The sequence below is a fragment of the Charadrius vociferus genome, unplaced genomic scaffold, assembly GCF_000708025.1.
Source record: "Charadrius vociferus isolate BGI_N301 unplaced genomic scaffold, ASM70802v2 scaffold235, whole genome shotgun sequence".
NCBI lineage: Eukaryota > Metazoa > Chordata > Aves > Charadriiformes > Charadriidae > Charadrius > Charadrius vociferus.
Genome location: NW_009648536.1, coordinates 2,007,993 through 2,029,082, shown reverse-complemented (window position 1 = coordinate 2,029,082; position 21,090 = coordinate 2,007,993). Strand labels below are relative to the sequence as shown.

Genomic DNA, 21,090 nt, shown 5'->3' with positions numbered 1-21,090 from the left:
CTGTGCAACCTGCTGTAGGTGACCCTGCTCTGGCAGGGGGGTTGGACTAGATGATCTCCAGAGGTCCCTTCCAACCCTGACCATTCTGTAATTCTGTGAACAGAAGCATGCCAGCACGTTGAGGGAGGTGATTCTGCCCCTATACTCTACTCTTGTGAGACCTGGAATATTGCATCCAGCTCTGGAGCCACCAACATAAGAAGGACATGGACCTGTTGGAGAGGCTCCCGAGGAGGGCCACGACGGGAGCACGTCTCCTGTGAAGACAGGGTGAGTGAGTTGGGCTTGTTCAGCCTGGAGAAGAGAAGGCTCCAGGGACACCTTATAGCAGCCTTCCAGTACTTAAAGGGTGTCTACAGGAAAGATGGAGAGGGACTCTTTATCAGGGAGTAAAGCCGTAGGATGCAAGGGGTAATGGTTTTAAACTGGAAAAGGGTAGATTTAGATTAGATATTAGGAAGAAATTCTTTACTGTGAGGGTGATGAAACACTGAAACAGGTTGCCCAGAGAGTCTGTGGATGCCCCATCGCTGGAAGTGTTCAAAGCCAGGGGGGATGGGGTTTTGAGCAACCTGGTCTAGTGGAAGGTGTCCCTGCCTGTGGCAGGGGGAGTTGGAACTAGATGATCTTTAAGGTCGCTTCCAACCTAAACCATTCTATGATAAAAATTTATGTCCTTAAAAATCTGCTTGTACAGTTATATCCAGGTAATCTTTATTTGGGAATTAAAACAACAGACACTGTTACTTGTTTTAGTCATTAAGACTAGGTAACCAAACCAACCAACATTATGCACAGTAGCAGACATTTCTAGAAAGGGTGTGAAATAGATAGACAAGCAAATGTTAAGGTAGCGTCTCAGATAAGATAATGGATATAAACTCTTGGGCAGCAGGAAAAGGAAGGATTTCTGAAAGAAGGTGTTGAAATGTGTAATGTAATATATGTCCAGATGCGAGTGAGTTTCACATAAGGATACTATCAAAGAAAAAGTTAAATGCAGCTAGGGTTTTAAAGAAGTTTCCTATCTCCTTGTGGTCATTAAGGACTTGGCAACTTTTACAAAAGATAGGGTGCTACCATTCATGTTCTTGCCTAATCTCAACTCTGATAATTAAATACAAAGTGACATTGTTTTACAGCAGAAATATACTGGGTTAGACCACCCTAGGAAAAAAAATTGTGTAAAAATGGATGTAGTTTCTTTGCATATGTAATCAATAAAATAGCTTAGAGTCTATTTCTTTCACAGAGAGAGTTATATAAGGTGTTAAAGTGTTGGCACTTGAGCAAAATGTAGTTCTTTTCTATGTGTTATTATCTTGGTTTTTTGTGTCAGCACTCACCTGGAGCATGATCTTCCAAATATAAATGCTTTGGGCAATGCCGAGTGCAGTAACAATAAGTGCTTTGCCTGTCCAGGCATAGTAGAACCAGCTTCCTTAAGTTGAAGTCTCAAATCAAGGAGAGGCTCTGTGCTGTACAGAAGACAGGCTAGCAGGTGAAAACATGAAGCTGATTTCTGCTTAGATATGCATCTATTTGGGCAGATAAATTGTTGTGAAGCTATATGACTCAGGGTTTAGGAAAGATTTGATTTACCCCTCCTTCCTTTGAGCCACAGCTGTGAATATCCTGTAAAAGTGATGAAAAGTAAGCTTGATCCTAATGTGATATTTTCAAATGTCTATGGTGATAAGCCTGAATTGATATCTACTGTTGTTTTTTACTTAAGGAAAAAACCCCAGTAACTTCCTGGAGAATTTTAGTAACAACAACAGAAAAAAACCCCATTCATTCTAATTGCACTTAATATGTTGGTGTTAATATGTATAAAATTTTATTTTCATAGTCTAGTTTGAATAGGAATTCTCTGAATAAATAAGTATTTTTGTATTGTTATTTATTTTTCATTGTGTACACTTTGAGCACTTGTTCTTTTGATACATATATATTAGGAAAACAAGGTTTGACTCATCTCTTTTTTTTAAATTATGAGTGACTATATCAGTTTTACTCAGACATATAGTAGTGAGAGTGTTTGCAGTGCTGCACATGTGTGAACAGTGTGAGAATATAAATGAGATGATTTTAGGCGAACAAACTCTGTCATTTTGATGTCTAGAGAATATCCTTGTCTTAGCATACTCAATTGCTCAATTGAGCACATTTCTGGTACCACATTAAACTTTTTTGTTGTTGTTGTTGTTGTTATTGTCAGATGCCATGAAGAAATCTGTGGTCATGTGGAATATCCCTGCCGTTTCCAAAATCCTGCTGCCAGGTTGCAGGCAGTCATTCCTTACAGACTTTTTGCTCCCTGGTGCCTTATGGAACGCTGTGAAGAGTGTTTGCTTCAGCTAATTCCTCAGTGCCTCTCAGCTGCTTACACCACACTGGGTACCCACCCCTTTTCCAGGCTTGATGTTTTGATAGTTCCTTCCAACTTTTCCAGCCTGGGAATGGCTAGGTAAAGAAACTTCTTACTATCTCATCTCCTGCATTTTGTTGAACTCCTTTTTGTCAGCTACTTACTGTTAAATTGCTGTCAATATAAAGTTGCTGTGCTATTTTTCTTACACCAAACTTAAAACTCTAGTAGTGGCTTCATGTGGGTAGGTTTGTTTGCATCCTTTGTGCTATGATCTTTAATTTTAGTTTTAACAGGGCTCAGGGAAGCTCATTAGACATGTGGGCCTGAATTTCCTCATTTGCCGCACTGAAGTTCTTTTATTAGTTCGATTGATTTAAATACTTGATGCTGCTGTCATTGTGCCATGTTTTCTTTTGGCGTTGATTTTACCGTTATGTCTTGGCAGAACAAGAGCGTGTTAAAATCCAGATCTAGAGTTTATTCATAAGCCTTTTGTGATTTATGAATTTCTGGTCGACCACTGGTCTTTGGAAGCTGAGTAAGGCAAACTGTAAGGATTATATTATCAGGTTTTCGTGGAACTGTGGAGAATAAAAAGCTTAATTAAATATTCTTGTTTTAAAGTATATTCCAGTTATGCAATGACAATAGAATTTAACTCTATTAGTTGTAAGGCAATGCCTAGCAAGTGAAATTTCCCATTTGCTTTTTATTTTTTTTTAAATACATATATTTAAGTTGGTAATGAGATAGTGGTTGTTAATAGCAGAGAATGAAACACTATTTTTCTGCACTGTTTGCCTAGTGCCCAGAGTAGAGTGGATTCATTTAGGCAGATGGACAAAACATCCAAGGGAAGAATTAAAGGCAAAGCTCAGATAGATAGAAGATGAGGACCGAAAGGAAAGGTGTATTCCCAGATAGTTTGTTTTGTATTTTGGAGCTCTTGGGGCAATTGTTGAGTAGGTTTGATATCTGAAGCAACTTCAACAAATTCCACAAATTGCCAGTCCAAGTGCATAGAAGAACCAGAAGTTTATTTCTTTTTACAAACTGTATAATTAATCACATAAAGAAACATTTTGTTTCATGCTACCTATTTTGTTTCTTATTTACGTAGATTTTTCTCTACAGCTTTCCTCTTGCAATCCTCCTTAGGGATAAAAGAAAATTATGCTGGCATGCAGTAATATGCAATAGTTTTTAGAATAAGTTTACTGTCTTTTTTTTTTTAATGAAGATCTCTAAAATTTAAAACTTAAGCGTTCAGTGACCCTTCTCTGCCATATAAGCCTCATTGCTTTGGAGATACCTTGTACTGGTTACTGAGTTTTCAATGGTAGCTCTTCACTCAATGAACTCCTAAATGGAAGCATCAAGAGGCTTACATGAATCCTGCTTGCTTTGGGCACCTACCACGGACTATATTCTCTGATGTTTTGCATAGTGGTTTGATTTGCAGGTGAGTGTGATGTTGTGTACCATGTTCTTGAAGCCGTATGAAATTGGTAGAGCTGCTTAGTGATTTCCTCTGACTTCAAAGGCATGGTACCAAAAGGTTGACACCAGTCCTTATGGATCGTCACTGTAATTGAGGAAGAAACTGGCCATCTTACTTAGCTGTGTGATACGAGTGGATCAGTGGAACCATGAAGGGCAAGATGCACTCATAGTACCAAATGAAAAGAAAGGGGAGAGAGGTGTCTAGGCCAAAATGACAGCACACAGTAGGAGAAATCTTCAAGATTCAGTTGTTGATAAGCTACTGCTCTTTGGGAAGTTGTCAGAACTTCCCCTGCATGTACCTTTCCCAGAATTTATAGGGAAAAGATGCCTGCAGGGTATCCTGTTGCAAAACCATCTGTGGTTATCTGAGTCCAGATTGCATGTTCAGAATATAGTACTTGGGCTTTCTTTGTGAAGGAGATGAGAAAAACCAATGCTTGTATTTCCCTGCGCTGCTTCTAACCACTGTCAGTTCCAAGTGATCCATATCATTGAATGTAAGTAAAGGATGAAAGAAAGGGCATACATACTTCCTGATGCTTTTCATTTAACAGTTCATCAAGCCAAGTACATCCAAATTTTTCAAAATGGAAATAAAATAATAATTTGAGATGTTTAAATGTCAAGCTGTATTTGGACAGCAAAGGAAATTATTAAAGTGACTCATAATAGCTTGTTTGTTCTTGTTTTGTGTGATTTTTCAAATAGAGGCTTCTATGTATGTAGCAAGATACTTAAACGGTTAATTCCTGTGCATGCAATGATAATTACCTAACTGGCTTCAGTTAAGAATAAGCTATGTGCAAAACCATGTCCAAACCCACATTAAAAAAAAGTTAGCTATTATCTTGGGTTAAAAAGGGTGCTGTACTATTTATTTTTTTATCTTCTAGTCTATCTGTAGCGGTATAAACATAACAGAGCATGCCAGCACAAAGGGGCTGTTGTTTTGAGAATTCTAATTGTACTCCTGTCTGCCAGGGAAGGAAACAGTCATAAATTTTAGTTATTATCTGAAGTATCAGGGCTTTACCGCGTTTGGCACTTTTCTTTGTCTGTTCCTCATTAGCCGATACTTACTTGTTTTTCATATCCGAAAATACTTCCCTTTACTTAAGGGGGAAGTTTCCCCAATATTTTAGACTAGTATGAGATGATGATAGTTCTTGCATAGAGTGACCTTATTGGGTGTTTTAATCTGTCTGTTCCAGTAGCTGCTACTGTCGGTCAGCTGCATTTCTCTTGAAGTGTGACAGATGCTTTATGAGAAAAACTCTAGGTGAAAGCATATTCATTTTACTTGTGTTTTCTATACATCTCTTCCTGTGTATTTTAATTTGGTGTGGACTTCTGTATGGAAACAGGATCTTGACTGTATATAATTGCAATCGTCCCCTCTTACTTCCTGCAGATCTTTGAAGCTGGATGATTTAATTTTGCACTCTGTCTTGGTTTTACACTATTTTAGTTCAAGTGATTCAATTTAATAAATCTCCCAAATTTATGCCAGCAAAAGAAGAATGTGGCCTACCTGTCTTTGTTGGTGTTATTATGTTAAAATGTACATAAATTAAATGAATAAAGCATTGTGGACCATATATAAATAGCTTAAAAAACAGAGATTAAGTGCTTCCTGTAGAATTCTGACAATTCCAAGGACACCTAACAGTACTTAATTATCTGATTTTAAGTTCTCTTACTAGCAGAAGGGAGTGAATTGGAGGAAAAAGGGTAAGGAAGTGTGTCACAATGCAAAGACTGTAGAGCGCCTGATTAGATTGTTCAGGGAAGAGGTCCCTGACCTCACACTACACCGAAAGTTGCTCATCATTCGTGTACTTGAAGAGCTAAGAGGTTAAAAGTGGCACTATGTTTTGGTGCTATTGATGAGGACATGCTACTCCCTGAGGAATTGTCAACCCCATTGGCATTTAAATAGCAGTCATTTCATAGTTGCAAATGCTCTCATATGAGCCAGTAGTTACTCATGTCAACAAAGCTGGCTGAAAGACTTCAAATAAAAAATAGGGGCTGTGTGTTTCCTGGTTGTTCGCACTCTTCAAATCAGTTCATTCCCAGTCCAGTTTTGTTGATCACATTTGAAAACCTAGTGTTTCAAAATCTTTTCCCACTGACTCAGTTTCCTTTCCTTTTTGGCAAATCCTGAAAAGACCCTGAATTACATGTTCTTTTTCATTCCCTGAAGAAAAACATTCTTTCAAATTCAGACTTTTAACTTTTTGTGCCACCTGAGCCTGTGCTTGAGAGCTTGATTTCTCTTGCAGTGTTTAATTGTTAAGCCCTCTTTTTTTTCTTTTTTTTTCTGTTTTTTTCTCATGAAAGTAATTTTTTCGTTGATAACCGTCAAGAGCCTTTCACAGTCACATCAATCTCTTGTATGTCTGTAGCTTTCAAAACTCTTTACCAAATTTCTACTTTTTCATAGCAAATATGCTGATACTTATTTTACTCCCCTGAGGGTTGTAGGCCTTTGTTTGCATTGAAGTTGAAGTACTTTTTTTGAAACAATGGTTTTCAAAGTTTTTTGTTTCCAGCACACATAGTTTAAATAACACAAGATTACTGCTTTTCCTGTTTGAATTAATGTACTTTAGATGGACTAGTTTTATAGTAAGTACTAGCAAAAGGAAAAATTCTCAGCCAAGCACTATGTGTCGATAACTTGACCAGTCACCTCACATGTTGCTGGAAGCTAGAAGAGTATGATGAGAAGAGTGTCCTTTGGTGTGTGTAGCATGCACTTAGTTTTTCCTTAAACACTTAGGACGACTAACTGCTGAAAACAGAATAATGGGATAGATGGACTTCCGGTCTTACCTAGTTTGGCTATTCTTACAGCAATTTTGCCCAGCAGAGCTATCAAGTAAGTGGAACAAAAGAACTTCTGAGCAAGGCACTGATACTTTCAAAACAGGATCCAATGTTAGGTAATTTGAATCCTGTTTAGGCTCCAAAATTAGTGGCCTTATTTTCAAGTATGCTGGACACCCTTGAAACCCAAATGGTGCTTGATGACAGAAACATCAAGGATGCTTGGCATATTTGTAAATCAGGTCAACTTATATAGCTGGCTAAATATGGATTTAGCAACCCAGCTTTCAATTCCTATTTATAAAGATCTTAGTCACTCTTCTCTCATGTAAATGGTCTTTGATGGTATTTTAAGAGGAAATAATATCCCTTTCTTCAAAACATGGTATATCAACAGAACTCTTGAGTCTTTCCAGGCCATGTCACTAAGGTTGTTAAGTTTTTAAATTGAAAAGGGAGAAGGAAAAAAAAAAAAGAGAGAGAGAAGGGTGAGGAAGACCAAGCAGCCTCTTTGATCTGTGCGTCTGTAGCCACCATTTATCCAATCTGTATGTCTGCAGTGTTCCAACGACAACTGATAATTCTATAGTAAAATCAGCCAGGACTATTGGAAAACATCCAAATATCAAAGCTAAATGTCAGTCTTAAGTATTGTTCAGTCTTGCAGAACTGTGATTGACTGTTTGCCTTGTCTGTAGAAACCTTTTATGAGTATATACATTTGGATAAACTTTTTTGCACATTTTCAATTGTGTTAATTTGACAAAATACTTCCAAGTGTATTCCTTAAACATAAACTCTCCCTAGTCTGTTTTTTACATATGACTAGTTGGTTATCCAGACAGAAAAAACTATGTAAAAAAATTGAAGTGAAAAGTAGAAGTATGATGTTTGGAGAAAGAAAAATTGATTTATGTTTTTTAACCCAGTTTTGATCATTATGTAGTGGAGAATCTTAACTTGAATCTTGCATACTTGTTTCCTTGTGTGGTGGTTTTTCTCTTTTGATTTTTTTTTTTAATATGAGAGACTGCAAATTGCCTGAGGTTTTAATTCCTGATCCTCCAAATGGTTTTACGTGCCCTCACATTTACATACAAAAATCCTTTTCTTTTCGTTCAAAAGTCATACTTGCATCTTTACTCAGTAGATTTGTTGGCAGATCATGACTTAGTTCATCATAAGTGAAATTTGACTTAATGATTCCAGTGACTTTAATGTGATTTGAATTTAAAGAAAAAGCTGTTGAGCTTAGACCTCCTTGAAATGTTTGCAAGTAGTGGTGCTTTGGCATACATCCAGTGGGGTTTTTTTAATAGAATTTGGAGCTTGAAATCCGTAGCGGAATCCACCTACAAAGAAATTGTATCTATCCTTCTTGTGCTTCTAAGATGAAAAGTCAAGCAGGATATTTGGCTGAAAATACCATGAAGTCCATTCATCAATGGAAACAGAAGGACTAAAGCAGGATTGAGCATAAACCATTTTTTTAACCCTAGTTTTTGTTTTTCTGTCCTGTTCTACATGACCACCTATGCTGAGTTCTTTAAGAAAGGATGCAAATTACCATTTTTTTTTCTGGAGACAGTCTTTCCAGTTGGCATTTTTTTCATTTGGAATATTGTGTATTTTGTAAGTCCCAAACAAATAAATAAATATTGTTTATTTTAGTATTGTGGAAATTACTTGTGAAGTCCATGTTGTCTATGGTACAAAGACTACCATAGAGAGTTATAAGTACAGAGTTTCACTTTGATTTACATGAGGTTCTTTTTGAATAGTAACTGTTCTGGTAGATATTTGATGTGTTTTCTAGCCTCACACGCGCTGTTGCAATGCTTCTGTAAATAATAATTCGGTATATCTATGTTTAGCAAGGGGACTCCAGAGATACGCCTTGAGGAATGGAGAGGCGAAAATGTGATAGTAGTTGGAGAGATTTTTTGAAAGATTAAAAAAGGTGGTTTTGTTTTTAGTACCAGAAAGGTGGTCAGTCCTGGATGACATAATATTCGAAATTCACTGTAGGCTGTACAGGCTATAACCTACAGTCACTTTTGAATTCAGAGAGATCTTAGATCTGTCTTCCAGCCATCTAAACATTTAGCTTCTTGTATTTTGCTTTAGTCTCTCCTTCCTCAAATTTGTCACTGTCCTAGGAATTTGGATTCAGTTTTTAGTGCTATAGAATTTAATTAAGTTTTAATGAAACTAATACTAATCTACTGATGGGTAGCAATTTAGTAGTTTTTTCTTTTACTGAAGCATTGCTTTACTATTTCAAGAAAATAAAGCTATTCAAAATTCATCCTGGTTGGAGTCTTAGCTGTGATTGCAGTACTTCAGAGTATTTGGCTATGCAACGCGTATATGAACTTCATGGTATTTAGACATTGAGAACATTTTCTGACTCTTAGCCTGAAGTGTAATTTGCTACCACTGCAATCACATTCCTTCATCCAGTTGTCATTTTGGGATCAAAACAGGATTTGGAGTACTTCAGGCACAATATATTTCCTTACTAATACGCTGAGCTGCCTTATTGGTCTATTAACTCTTAATAGATGTACTTTTGAATGTAAACCTGCAAAGTTCATTTTCTGATGGAAAGCAAAATTTGTTTTTCATCATTTTATAAAATTGCTACAGTCAGAGCCATTATTACTTTAAACAATTATCAGAAATAAGATTGATTTTTCCTAAGAGCATGTCTTTTTTCCCCTTCAGAATGATGTTTGAAAGATTAATAAAGCAAAGAGATTTCTTACCTTCAATATCTCCTTTTTTCTCTTTATTTTCCTGAAAATAAGTATGTACAAAATAGAGAGTTCTTTAATTTTAACTTGGAAAATAGGCTTTCATGTGCTTTGAGTAGCACTGGAAAATAAAATGACTGCTTCTTTTTAAGAAACATTTCAAGTTTTGTATAAGGTAGCTTCTTAGGCTGAATACTATCTGGTGTTATGTTGGCATCTTCACTGATATCAGTTATGTTTAACTGCTGCAGCACACTGAGAAAAGAAAGAATAAAAGGTTAGGAACTTTGACTTGGACGAAGTGGCATGTGGAAATTACCTGCTGCAAATACTTTTTTTGTTATTATTGACTGTTTACCTCCTCCCACCACCTAATAGCCAAATTGTTTTGCACCATGTCTTGTGACACCATAAAAATAAAAAGCCATTCATGTTCTGGCAACTACATGTTTTAAGTATGACGTAAGACTGTGATAGGGGAAGCCTTGTTTCTTTAATCTGTGGGATGTCTACATATTTCAAATATGGTGGGTTTTTTTTTCCCAGTGGCTGAGCACCCAGTCATCTGAAAACCATGCCCTTCTATTTTTGCACTCGAATGTGCAGAAATGAGATGCACTAATATACACTTAAACCCAGCATACACAAGTTGCTTTTGAATTTTTTTTCCTTCTTAGTCTTGTGTTTCACAATCTGACAGGTTGATGAAATAGCATGTGAGGCTATGAAGAATAAGAATTGACTTTGGCTTTTTTCACCATCCTTCTTGCAGTTCCACAGCCATAGCTGCTTTTATACTTAGTTCCTAAAGGGATATTATTCAAATGGCTTGTATAACCACCACAGTGCAGATGACATGTCCTTTTGCTTTAGTGTGATATCTCAATGTAACATCTGTGCAAGAACGTATATTGTTTTCCTTCCAGTAGCAACAGCATAAAGCAGAAAAAGACTTAGTAGTCTACTAAAACTATGGAAGCAACAGCTGCAGCTTGACGTGGACTGAAAAGGCTCCATAGTAATGCAAATTCCACGCTCTGAAATTAAATTTTGAATTGAAACCAAATTTCAGCCATACTGCCTGGTACATTCAGCAGTCTGTGCTGGCCCACTCATAGGTCCTCAAGAGACACCCACCAGGACCCAGCCAGATCCATATATGGTCTTATTGCCTATATATTATATCAATCTGTCTGTCAGTCATGACTTCCTTGCTTTTCAGTTGTAAGATTGCTCCCTCTTCATGGACACGAAAGCGCAGAAGCTGAGTTCACAGTATTGCACCACAGCTGTCTTTGATGAGACTTCTTCAGTTGTTTCATTCATCCATTCTCTGTGGTATCTGACAGTAAGGCTAATGTGAGGACCTTGCTAACGTAGAAAGCGGCTATCACCAAGTCTTAATAGGTAAACTAAGAAAAGTACTGTTCGCTCTTCTTTTTTGAAAAATATGGTAAAATAATAAATAAGGTAAAATGGTAAAAAATGGCAAAACTGGTAAAAAAATGGTCAAACTGTCTTGCTTGAACATCATTGATGATACTAAAGATGATGATAAGTCTCTGAAACCCGTAATCCTGCCTTTGGCCCGCCTTAGAGGACACAAACCTGATCATCCAGCTTTGCATGTGCTTTGCATCTGTGTTTCAAAACAAAAAAAAATCACTCTGCAAGCCCTGCCACTAACCCTCAGTCTCATCTGGAGTTCTGAAACATGTCTTTTCTTACAATAAACACCTAAAGTGAGCCCCTGCTGTGGAATGTGTTAATAAGCAAGCCAGATGTGTATTGCACAGCCTGGCGGGGGGGGGGATGATGTTCTTGGGCATTTTTGGTAGTTTCTGTAGAGCTTCCTTACTCCTTTGAGAAGACAAGGTACAATATTTACCTGTCTGAAGATGCTTCACTTCTTGGAAGTACCACAAGAAGTTAACATCTCAGTCACAGATTACTGGCCAAAATTAAAACAAAAAGCGATGTTAAGAACATGTGCTTCAAATATGCAACTTTAAATAGTTGCCATTTGTGATTTTATGGAATGAATAAGGAATATAATTTTAGGAGTTTAAAAATCACTTGCTTCTTTGCTGTATGGCACATGAATTGTTAAAAGGGCTCTTGGCCAGTGACACCTGTATCCAAATTTATGAAGAGGTAGGACCCGCACTGTGATTAGAAAAGCACTCAAACAATACATATCTTTATTAAATAAACATTCTTAAAATTTGCTCTTTTACAGAAATTCACTTACTTCAAATGAGCAAAGTAAACATTATATTGTCTAGAATAAACTTCATAAGATGTCCCATTACTTAAAACTGAGGCCTTAAGTTGGAATATGAAGTGATTCCCTCTCTTTTTACCTCCCTCTCTTGGCTTTAGCTACAAAAAATGTAATTTCTTCTTGTAGTAACTGGAGAGTTAATGGGGCTCTTCTGATGCTACTATATGAGTGACTGCATGTTATTAAATTCTAGAATTGGAATTATTGCAGAGCCTACTAGCATCATTATAGTTAAGGGTGCCTAAGCATTTCCAATATAAACTTGTGTTTCAGTGGTTTACAACTGACTGTAAAGACTTGTTCCCAGCTTAAAGCTGGAATAAAATGGTTTGGCTCAGGAAAAGTGTGTGTGTGTGTGTGTGTACTGTACACACATATATGAGAGGCAGGCATATGATTATGCATATTACAGTGGTTATATGTTACACAGATTATATATATGTATGCCTAATCATATATATCCATGCCTGCCCTTCATATATGTGCATATATATGTGTGTAGGTAATACTAATTATTTTTTTTTTTGTTGTGTGAGTTGCATGTCATTTAGAAAGTAAAAAGTATTCTTTTCCCTCAAAAGTGACCTGTGTATAGAGAGATAGAATATGGAGAGATTAAATTAGTAATTAATTGTCATTATTGAACATTATTTTTGAGGTTTTGAAATTAATTTTCAGAATGAGTTCCTCTCTGTGTATCCTACTTAATCTCTAACCCTCAACTTGTTTTCTCCTACCAACAGAGCTGCAAAAGATGATGGAAAAAGATTTTTTTGTGCAGATCAGTAGTAAAATGGTCCATCTACTTTTTAGTGTTGTATTCATAATCAGCAGTATTACAATGTTCTGTTTCCGTTTCTGAGTTGTACAAGTACTAGAGTGCTTATAAATGCAGAGATTTTGTAGTGTATATGCTGTAAGTGATAAGAAAGAAGGTACTTTATATTGTGGCCAACTGTTTTGAAGCCCTAAGCTTAATTTAAAAAGGGCCAAAAGAAAGGCAGTGTTCAAAGCAGCCACAGACTTCTGTCATCTGACTCACCATACCAGGTATGTGAAGGTTTCTTAGTCTCTGTCTGTTGTAATCCCTAGTAGCCTGCAGTTGACTAGCCCTACCTGGGAAGAACCTGAATCAGTTAACAGATTTTAGATTTTTAAATGCAGACTGCAAGACCAATGGTGCTTAAAGCAAAAGGAGATGCACAGAAAGCATTAAATCCACGCGTACTGCTTTACCTCTGGCACCAGTTGCCAGGTGCTAATGTCAGTCTTTTTCACTGCAGCCTTGGTTTCAAGTTTAAACAAAAAACCACCGAAACTATGCAAACAAACTGCTGGCTCTGTTTTCCTTTTATTTTATTTTTTGCTAAAGGGAGAGAAAAATGAAAGATAGTCTTAAAGATAGGGATTTGAGATAGGAAGGACTGTGTCAGAAAAGTTGTAGACCGGAACAGAATGAAAGTCATATATAATTTTAGTCGGTATTCTCAGTGCTGATGGACTACATGATGTTACTCTGTATGGAAGCTTTCATAGGAGACTGATCCCTAATCTTTTTCCTCCTCCCCCTCTTCCTGCTCCAATCCTATGAGTGTCCATGTGTTTCCTGTGCTGAGGGCTCCATAGCTGGATGCAGTACTCCAGGTGGGGTCTCACAAGAGCGGAGTAGAGAGACAGAATCACCTCCCTTGACCTGCTTGCCATGCTTCTTTTGATGCAGCCCAGGGTACGGTTGACCTTCTGGGCTGTGAGTGGACATTGTTGGCTCATGTCCAATTTTTCATCCACCAGTACCCCCAAGTCCTTGTCAGCAGGGCTGCTCTAAATCCCTTCACCCCCCAGCCTGTATTGATACTGGGGGCTGCCCTGACCCATGTGCAGGACCCTACACTTGGCCTTGTTGAACCTCGTGAGGTTCGCACAGGTTTGCTTCTTGAGCCTGTCCAGGTCCCTCTGGATGGCATCCCGTCCTTCAGGAGTGTCAACCACACCACTCAGTTTGGTGTCGTCTGCAAACTTGTTGAGGGTGCACTCAATCCCACTGTCTATGTCATTGATGAAGACATTGAAAATTACTGGTTACAGTATGGACCGCTGAGGGAAACCAGATGTCACTTATCTCCATCTGGACATTGAACCGTTGACAGCTACCCTCCAGATCTGACCATCCAACCAATTCTTCACCCACCGAACAGTTCTACCCATCAAATCCATATCTCTCCAATTTAGAGAGAAGGATGTTGTGGGGAACTGTGTCAAAGGCCTCACAGAAGTCCTGATAGATGACACCTGTAGCTCTTCTGTTGTCCACTGTTCTAGTCGCTCTATCAGAGAAGGCCACAAGGTTGGTCAGGCAGGACTTGCCCTTGGTGAAGCCATACTGGTTGTCTGGAATCACCTCCCCATCCTCCATGTGCCTTAGCGTAGCTTCTAGCAGGATCTGTTCCATGATTTTCCCAGGCATAGAGGTGAAGCTGACAGGTTGGTAGTTCCCAGAGTCCTAATTTCTGCCCTTTTTAAAAATGGGTGTAATGTTTCCCATCTTCCAGTCACTGGGGACTTCACCTGACTGCCACGGCTTTTCAAATATCATGAAGAGTGGCTTGGCAACTACATCAGGTAATTCCCTCAGGACTCTGGGATGCATCTCTTCAGGTCCCATAGACTTCTGTATGTTCAGGTTCCTCAGGTGGTCAGGAACTGGATCTCTTACAGTGGGAGGGACCTTTCTTCACCCAGTCTCTCTGTTTAGCTGCACATCTACTCAAAGGGTATGGGGAGAGAGTGAAGACTGAGACAAAAATGTTGAGTACTTCAGCCTTCTGCTCATCTATTGTTACCAGGTTGACAGCCTTGCTCATCAGTGGGGCATACACTTTCTTTGACCTTCCTTTTACGGCTGACATACCTGTAGAAGCCCTTCTTATTATTCTTTGCATCACTTGCCAAGTTCAGCTCCACCTGGGCCTTGGCCTTCCTGACCCCATCCCTACACAACCGGGCAGCATTCCTGTACTCTTCCCAGGATACCTGTCCCTGCATCCACTGCCCGTGCATTTCCTTCTTGCCCTTTAGTTTGACCAGCAGGTCTCGACTCAGCCATGCCAGTCTCTTGCATTCCTTTCCTGATTTTTTACACCTGGGGATCAAGAGCTCTTGCACTGTGTGGGAGGTGTCCTTCAGGATCTGGCAGCTCTGTTCTGCTCCCTCGTCCCTGAGGGCAGTTTCCCAGGGGGTCCTATTCACTAACTCCTTGAAGAGCTGGAATTTTTCTTTCCTAAAATTCAGGGTCCTGACTTTACTCTTTGCCTGACTCATATCCCTCAGGACTGTGAACTCCACCAGTGCATGATCACTGCAGCCCAGACCTCCTCCAATCTCGATGTCACCGAGTAGCTCACTTGCGTTCGTGACCATTATCATAATTATGAGTAATTCCATATTCTGTGTAGATATGTCCCATGTGTATAACATCATATTTGTTTATGAAACGTAAAATTTTACAGGTAAATCCTAAAAAATACAGAGGTGGGTACTTTTGGGAATATTTGGGCTTTTTAACTGTTAGTGAAGATGAGGTATTAAATCTGTTCCTAATTCTTATAAGGTATATTGTGATATTGTTGAAAATAGGAGATCTTGTGCAAATCAAGATTACTTACTCGAGAGCTTAAAGCTCAGTGCACAAACAGGAGATTATGCTTTCTCATCTAATTTATCTAAAACTTTTGCGACCCTGGAAGAGGAAGAAATTCACTTTTATCTGTGCTTTAGACAGATCTAGTCTTTGCTGGGCCACTAGTCAGTTTTGCACAAAGTCACTTTCTGTGAAAACAGCAATTAAATGTCTTTTCCTTGAGCCCATTTTGTCTGTCAGATAAAAACGGGGAACAGAGGTGGGATTCTTCTACTACATCTGTCAGTTACAGGCATCCTTGCAGGGGGAAAGTTAAAGTCTATGTTGAGACTGCCTGCCCATTTCTCCTGCAAGACTAGTAATTTGTAGCACTGCCTCTTACACATGGGAAAAAAGAAGATGGGGGAAAAAAAGATGGAGATTATCCTTTCGCTGCTGCTCCTTGTCTTCATTGCAGCTTATGTTATGCTGAGTGTGTCTCACTGCTTTCTGGCTGAGAAGCAGAGAGACTTGGCATGTGATGTCAATTCTAACAAGTGTAGACTGCCTGCAGTACTCACAGTAGCTATGTGCATCTATACTGAGGTGCCTTCTGCCAGGCAGTTCTGTGTGTGAAGACTGTGTTCTGAATGCACTTTATTTAATGATTTGACAGAGGCCAAATTGCCAACTTTCTCTTGGTTTTGGCTGCAGGGGTATAGAAACTGCCAGGAGGCAGTGTAGAGAAAGGCATAGGCATAGTTGTGAAATAGATAAATACGTTGTGAAGAACAGTTAGAGGATTAACTAAGCAGTGATAACATGAAGAAAAATAAATAGAAATGAGTAATGACTTAGGAACCTGTGGGAGAAGAAACTAGAGAGTGTTGTAGCTGGTGAATATATTCCAAGCACAACTGGATCAGTAGGTGTGCTTTGCATGGCTTAGTGAAAAACACCAAATTTCTTTCTGGTCAATCAAATTGTGTATTTGACACCAGGGAAGGATAAACATTATGAATTTAGTAACTTGCTGCAGTACCACTTTGTGAATATTATTTGTCTGTTACTATTTTCATTTTGTGTAGTGACCAAAAGCCCCAGTAAAGGAGTAGGTTTTCCAGAAGTACCTAATTAGGGCAGAGAAGACATAGCCCTGTCAAACAATTACTGTGGAGGGCTTTTCCTTTTGGTCTTACAAAGTGAAGACTGCAACAATACTTGTTTTCTGAAACTTGCCAAACTTCAAAATGATGTTTTTTTCATTGTGTGAGTTTATAATTTCTGTATACTTCAAGGTGGGGTTAGTACCCTGTTGAAAGCTGCTTTTGGCTTTTGTTGGGAAATGTTTGTATGTTAGGGTTGCTCTTTACGGATCTGAGAATCCTTGGTAGCATTCTGAAGTGACAGAAGTAAATGGTGGACAAGGGAGATGAGCATGTTCAGAGCCCGTTGTAAGGATCCCAGTATTGTGTTGATTGCTTTTATTACATGTTGGAATCTTTTATTATTGTCATTAGTAATAGTTTGTCTCCTGGTTTTTGTCTTTTTAAACAAACTGACCTAAAAGTTCTTTTAATTAAGAATGAAACAAAAAAACTGCCCAAAACTGTGAAAGAAGGCTTTCAAAGTCCTTACATGTATTTTTGCACTGATTTGATGTTGATTCCCACTTCTGCAAGAAGAGCTTGTTTGAATGAATTTCCTATGAACTGATGATAAAAGAGTCTATTTTTCATATTGTTCCCTTTCCTTCTCCAAAGTAAAATTCAGAATAAAAGCTTTCATATGAGGAAACTAAAATTTAACTTGATTGTGAAGCTAGTGGAAGGACTTCAGAGTGTTTACAAAAAGAAAGAGATCTCCATGTCAGATTTATGTTTCTCCTAGTCTGTGAGTTTCCGCTGGTTTTGGTGTTTTTCCAGAACTGTGATTGTCAGGTAGTTTAAAGTGAGCAACACACAGGCGCTTTTTCATCTTTCAAAATACACAGATAGTGACTTATTTACTCTGGGGCAGAGATTCAAGACTTTTTTTACCTTCCAGAAAGCTTGGGCAGAAAGACAAATTAAAAAAAAAATAGCATAAACTCAAAATAATCCAGACAGAACATTTAGAACATAGACTATGAAGTTGTGAAGATTAGGTTTTCCTCTGCAATGAATCGTTTTTCTTGTAACCATGTGTTCCTTCACATCTCTCCACAATCCTTCCCAAATATATCCTTTGGCTTGTTTGTAGTACCAGTATTCATATTGACACATTTTCTGGCAGGAAAAAAAAAACAATTTATCACAGTTGTCTTCTATAATTAGTGGAATCGTTTACTGGTCACTAAGAATAATTCCTCTTCCATGGCTACCAACAGAAATTATAAGGTCATTGTTACACTCTTACTAATTTTTTCTCATTGAGTTCTACGTGGTTGGATATGAGTTAGATGAGGTCTTCACCACTACACTCCTTTGCAGTGAGGATTTGGATCTCATGGTTTTACAGTGCTTTAGGGCTGGTTTCTGTTCCCCAAAATACACAACTTCTCCAGTAATTCTTACATAAACAAAATCTGGTGGCAAAAGCTCTGACTTTATATGAATCAAGAGGCAGGTATGCCTTTCTCATCACGGCTGAGGTTTTACTTATGTTTGTTTGGTTTTTTAACTTTGAGACCTTCTGCAAGTACTTTATGATATGCTCATTGCCTCTGACCAAGGTAACTTTATCTTCCTAGACCTCAGTTTAGCTTTTGGTCTAATTTATCATTGTCCTCTTTGAAAACTTATCTCAAGGTGTCTTTTTTAATAGCATTAATACTCGGGATTTTTTTCCCCACTTCTTTCAAATGCTGCAAGTCGTTTTTTTTTTCACTTTCATAACATTCACCCCCTCTAACTCTATACTATTGTGTAGTTAAGTCTCTTTTCCTCATATGTGTTGTAATTCAGTACTAGCTTTGATCATGACCATTCAGTTAAGTCTTCCTCTGCTTAATGGCTTGGATCCTACTCTTCCTGCATTTGCTATTCTTCTTGTTTCTTTGCTGTCATAACATTCTGTCAGTTGGGAAACTTCATTCCTGAAGGACAGATTTATGAGATTCGTAGCGTTCTGCAGCTTATTTCACCTTAGAGTAATCCTTTTTGCTTTGACATTTTATTAATCCATTTCTCTCTCTGCTCAGTCCCCACGTGTGTTAGTGTGGGGCTTCAGAAGGGCCTAGGTCAAATTTGAGTTACTTTTAATGAGAGGGAATAGCTAAAACTTCCTGTAGTGTCTCATGATCCATTGTCAGTTTTCTAACCAAAGCTCTGACATTCCTTTGCTGTGCGAGGTCTAAGGTTTTTCCCTAACTTCAGCAGCAATGGGCTGCAAGCTGGTCTGGGGGGGCTTTGCAATTCTGAGTTTGGAGTATTATCTTTGGGAGGCTCTAGCAGACGCCAAAAGGCATCATTTTCATCTGTCACATGTTTTTTGCTTTTAGAATAGTTAATCCAGTCTGCTTGGCTAGTATTACAGTTCTGATATTTAAATGCTGATTAATTAAATTTGCTGCTGAATTCACTGCTGTGCTGTGATTACCACCTTCAATAAGCTGCTGCTGCTGTTTGGCTAAGAATGTAGAACTCATTTTTCAACACTGCCACCATCAGACACTGGCAGCTTTGGACCCATTTTGCCAAGGAACATAATTTCCTCTTTCTTTCTGGCATCATTCCACTGGGTATCACTTCCAGCTACTTTACACACCACTATAGTACCACATAATGTTTCTTTCTTTAAAATTAAACAGCCTTCCACTTCTTTGGTTTGGGCAAGAATGTTTGGAGGTGAACTTTCAGGTGGTTTACCATACCTTCCACAAGAAAGTTTTCTATTTTTGGATGAAAAATTCTGGTTGTTTACAAGGCCTGACGGATGGCAGAACTGCTAAGAACAGCTTAGGCAGTGTTACATTTTCAGCAAAATACACATTTTTGGTAGATATTACAGGAAACACTGGATCCAGCAGCTGTGGAAATATCTTATGATCCTTCACTGTTATTTTTGGAGTGTGTGTACTGAGGGGATTGGCTGGCCTTCTCTTTTGATTTTTTGCTTGTAGTGAGCCGGGAAGGGAAGTAGTTAGTAGTGCCTTGGACGTTTTGCTTGACATGAGCTCCATGGATGCTGATTTAAGTTATGGATATTTTGTCATGGAGGCCTATAAACCTGAGAAATTTAGTTGAGCTAAGTGAGTTCACATAATCGGCTCCTTTAAGTCAGTCCAGATATTACGTAGTAAGTACATTATGTCCCTGGTTTGCATTGAAATCAGACTCAAAAGCTAAATGTAATAAACACATTTATAGTGACACAGTGCAGAGCTAATTTATAGTTTAGAAATCAGCATGCTTAGAGATACAGATCAATAACTTTACAAATACTTCTGGACATGTCTTTGTATTTCTGCTTGAAAGAAAAAGCCAAGCAAAATAACAATCAGACAAAAAGCAGTCTTAAAAAGTGCACAGTGTCACTGGCATTGACTGTGTTAGCAAGTAATATGGTGCTGTTACGTGGATGAACAGGTTGAAGTAGTCAGTATGCAGACCCCTGTGTCTAGAGTCCGTAGAGCTGCAGAGATATGCTTTGTGCTTGATTTGGTCTGGTTCTCTGAGCTAAATACCCCTTCCTAAGCACTGAAGCTGTTCAGAGGAGTGCTTATTTTTTCACACCCTTATGTTCCTGTTGGGGTGAAATAGCACACAACTGGAACAGAGATTCCTCTCTAACTTCCTCTAGAAATAATCTGGGTTGCCTGCACCGAAGCCTCCCTGAGAGCTGAACCAGTTTGGAAATGTACGTGTGCATGACTGGAGGATTTCCTTTAAAAATATACTGCACTAATGTTGGCATAACCATTATCTCCCTGCAGCAATGAACTGTCAAAATGTACTAAGCAGTTTAAGTGCAAACTATGTGGAATAGTGTTTAAATTGTGCATAGTAACAATGTAGCAAATACCCATGGGGAGATCTTATAGGTGGGAAGGGTGATTTTATGTAAAATAAAGCCTGAAACGAATTACGTTTCACTCGCTCACTGTCACACTTGAGCACCATAGTGTTCAAGAAGTCTGTCCAACAGTCTGGCACCATGATATTTCTGTCCAGCCATTAGGCTCTGTATCAGTTACTGTGACACGGAGGACAGACGTTTCAAGTCCTTATGTCTCCTGGGTTCTTCACAGTTTGTCAAGCATGTGGAGGTTTTGGATCTGCATTATTGGATATGCCTTTTTCCACCCTTCTAGAGCTAACAGTGAACAGCGTTTCCATTCTTTTCCCCTTTGTGAGTGTTCAGGATTTGATCACTGCTCCATGTCTCCACATCTGGATGTCTTTCTGAAGCTTAGGTGAGCTGGGATTTTGATGACCTGCTAATCTGTGTGCCATTAACACAGGACATTCTGAGATCCTTGTTCTTGCTGTGTGCTCCTCCAGGTGCCATCACACTCAGGCTTTCCCACTCACTCTCTGTTCATGCATACTATTGCAGTTCTCTACAATATTCCTGCCAAAAAGCAGACACTAATTAGGTTTTTTCTTCTGTGGCTTAGTTTTTGCTTGCTCTCAGTGACATTTTTCACAAAAGTTTTTTAAACGGTAAACTCAGGACAACTTGCAGCTGTGGTGTTAAATTTGGACTAGACTGACAGGAAACCAGTAGAGTTTTCAGCAGG

At 38.6% G+C, this 21,090-nt stretch overlaps 1 protein-coding gene across 1 annotated transcript in view; it reads left to right on the top strand.

Annotated features, from left to right (window-relative positions):
- Nucleotides 1–21,090, top strand: part of LOC104287168 (chromosome unknown open reading frame, human C9orf3) — a 221,923-nt gene that overhangs the window by 52,445 nt on the left and 148,388 nt on the right. The window contains 1 exon segment of the mRNA XM_009885835.1: nt 2,222–2,470. Within this exon segment, the coding sequence (XP_009884137.1) occupies nt 2,222–2,470 (249 nt within the window).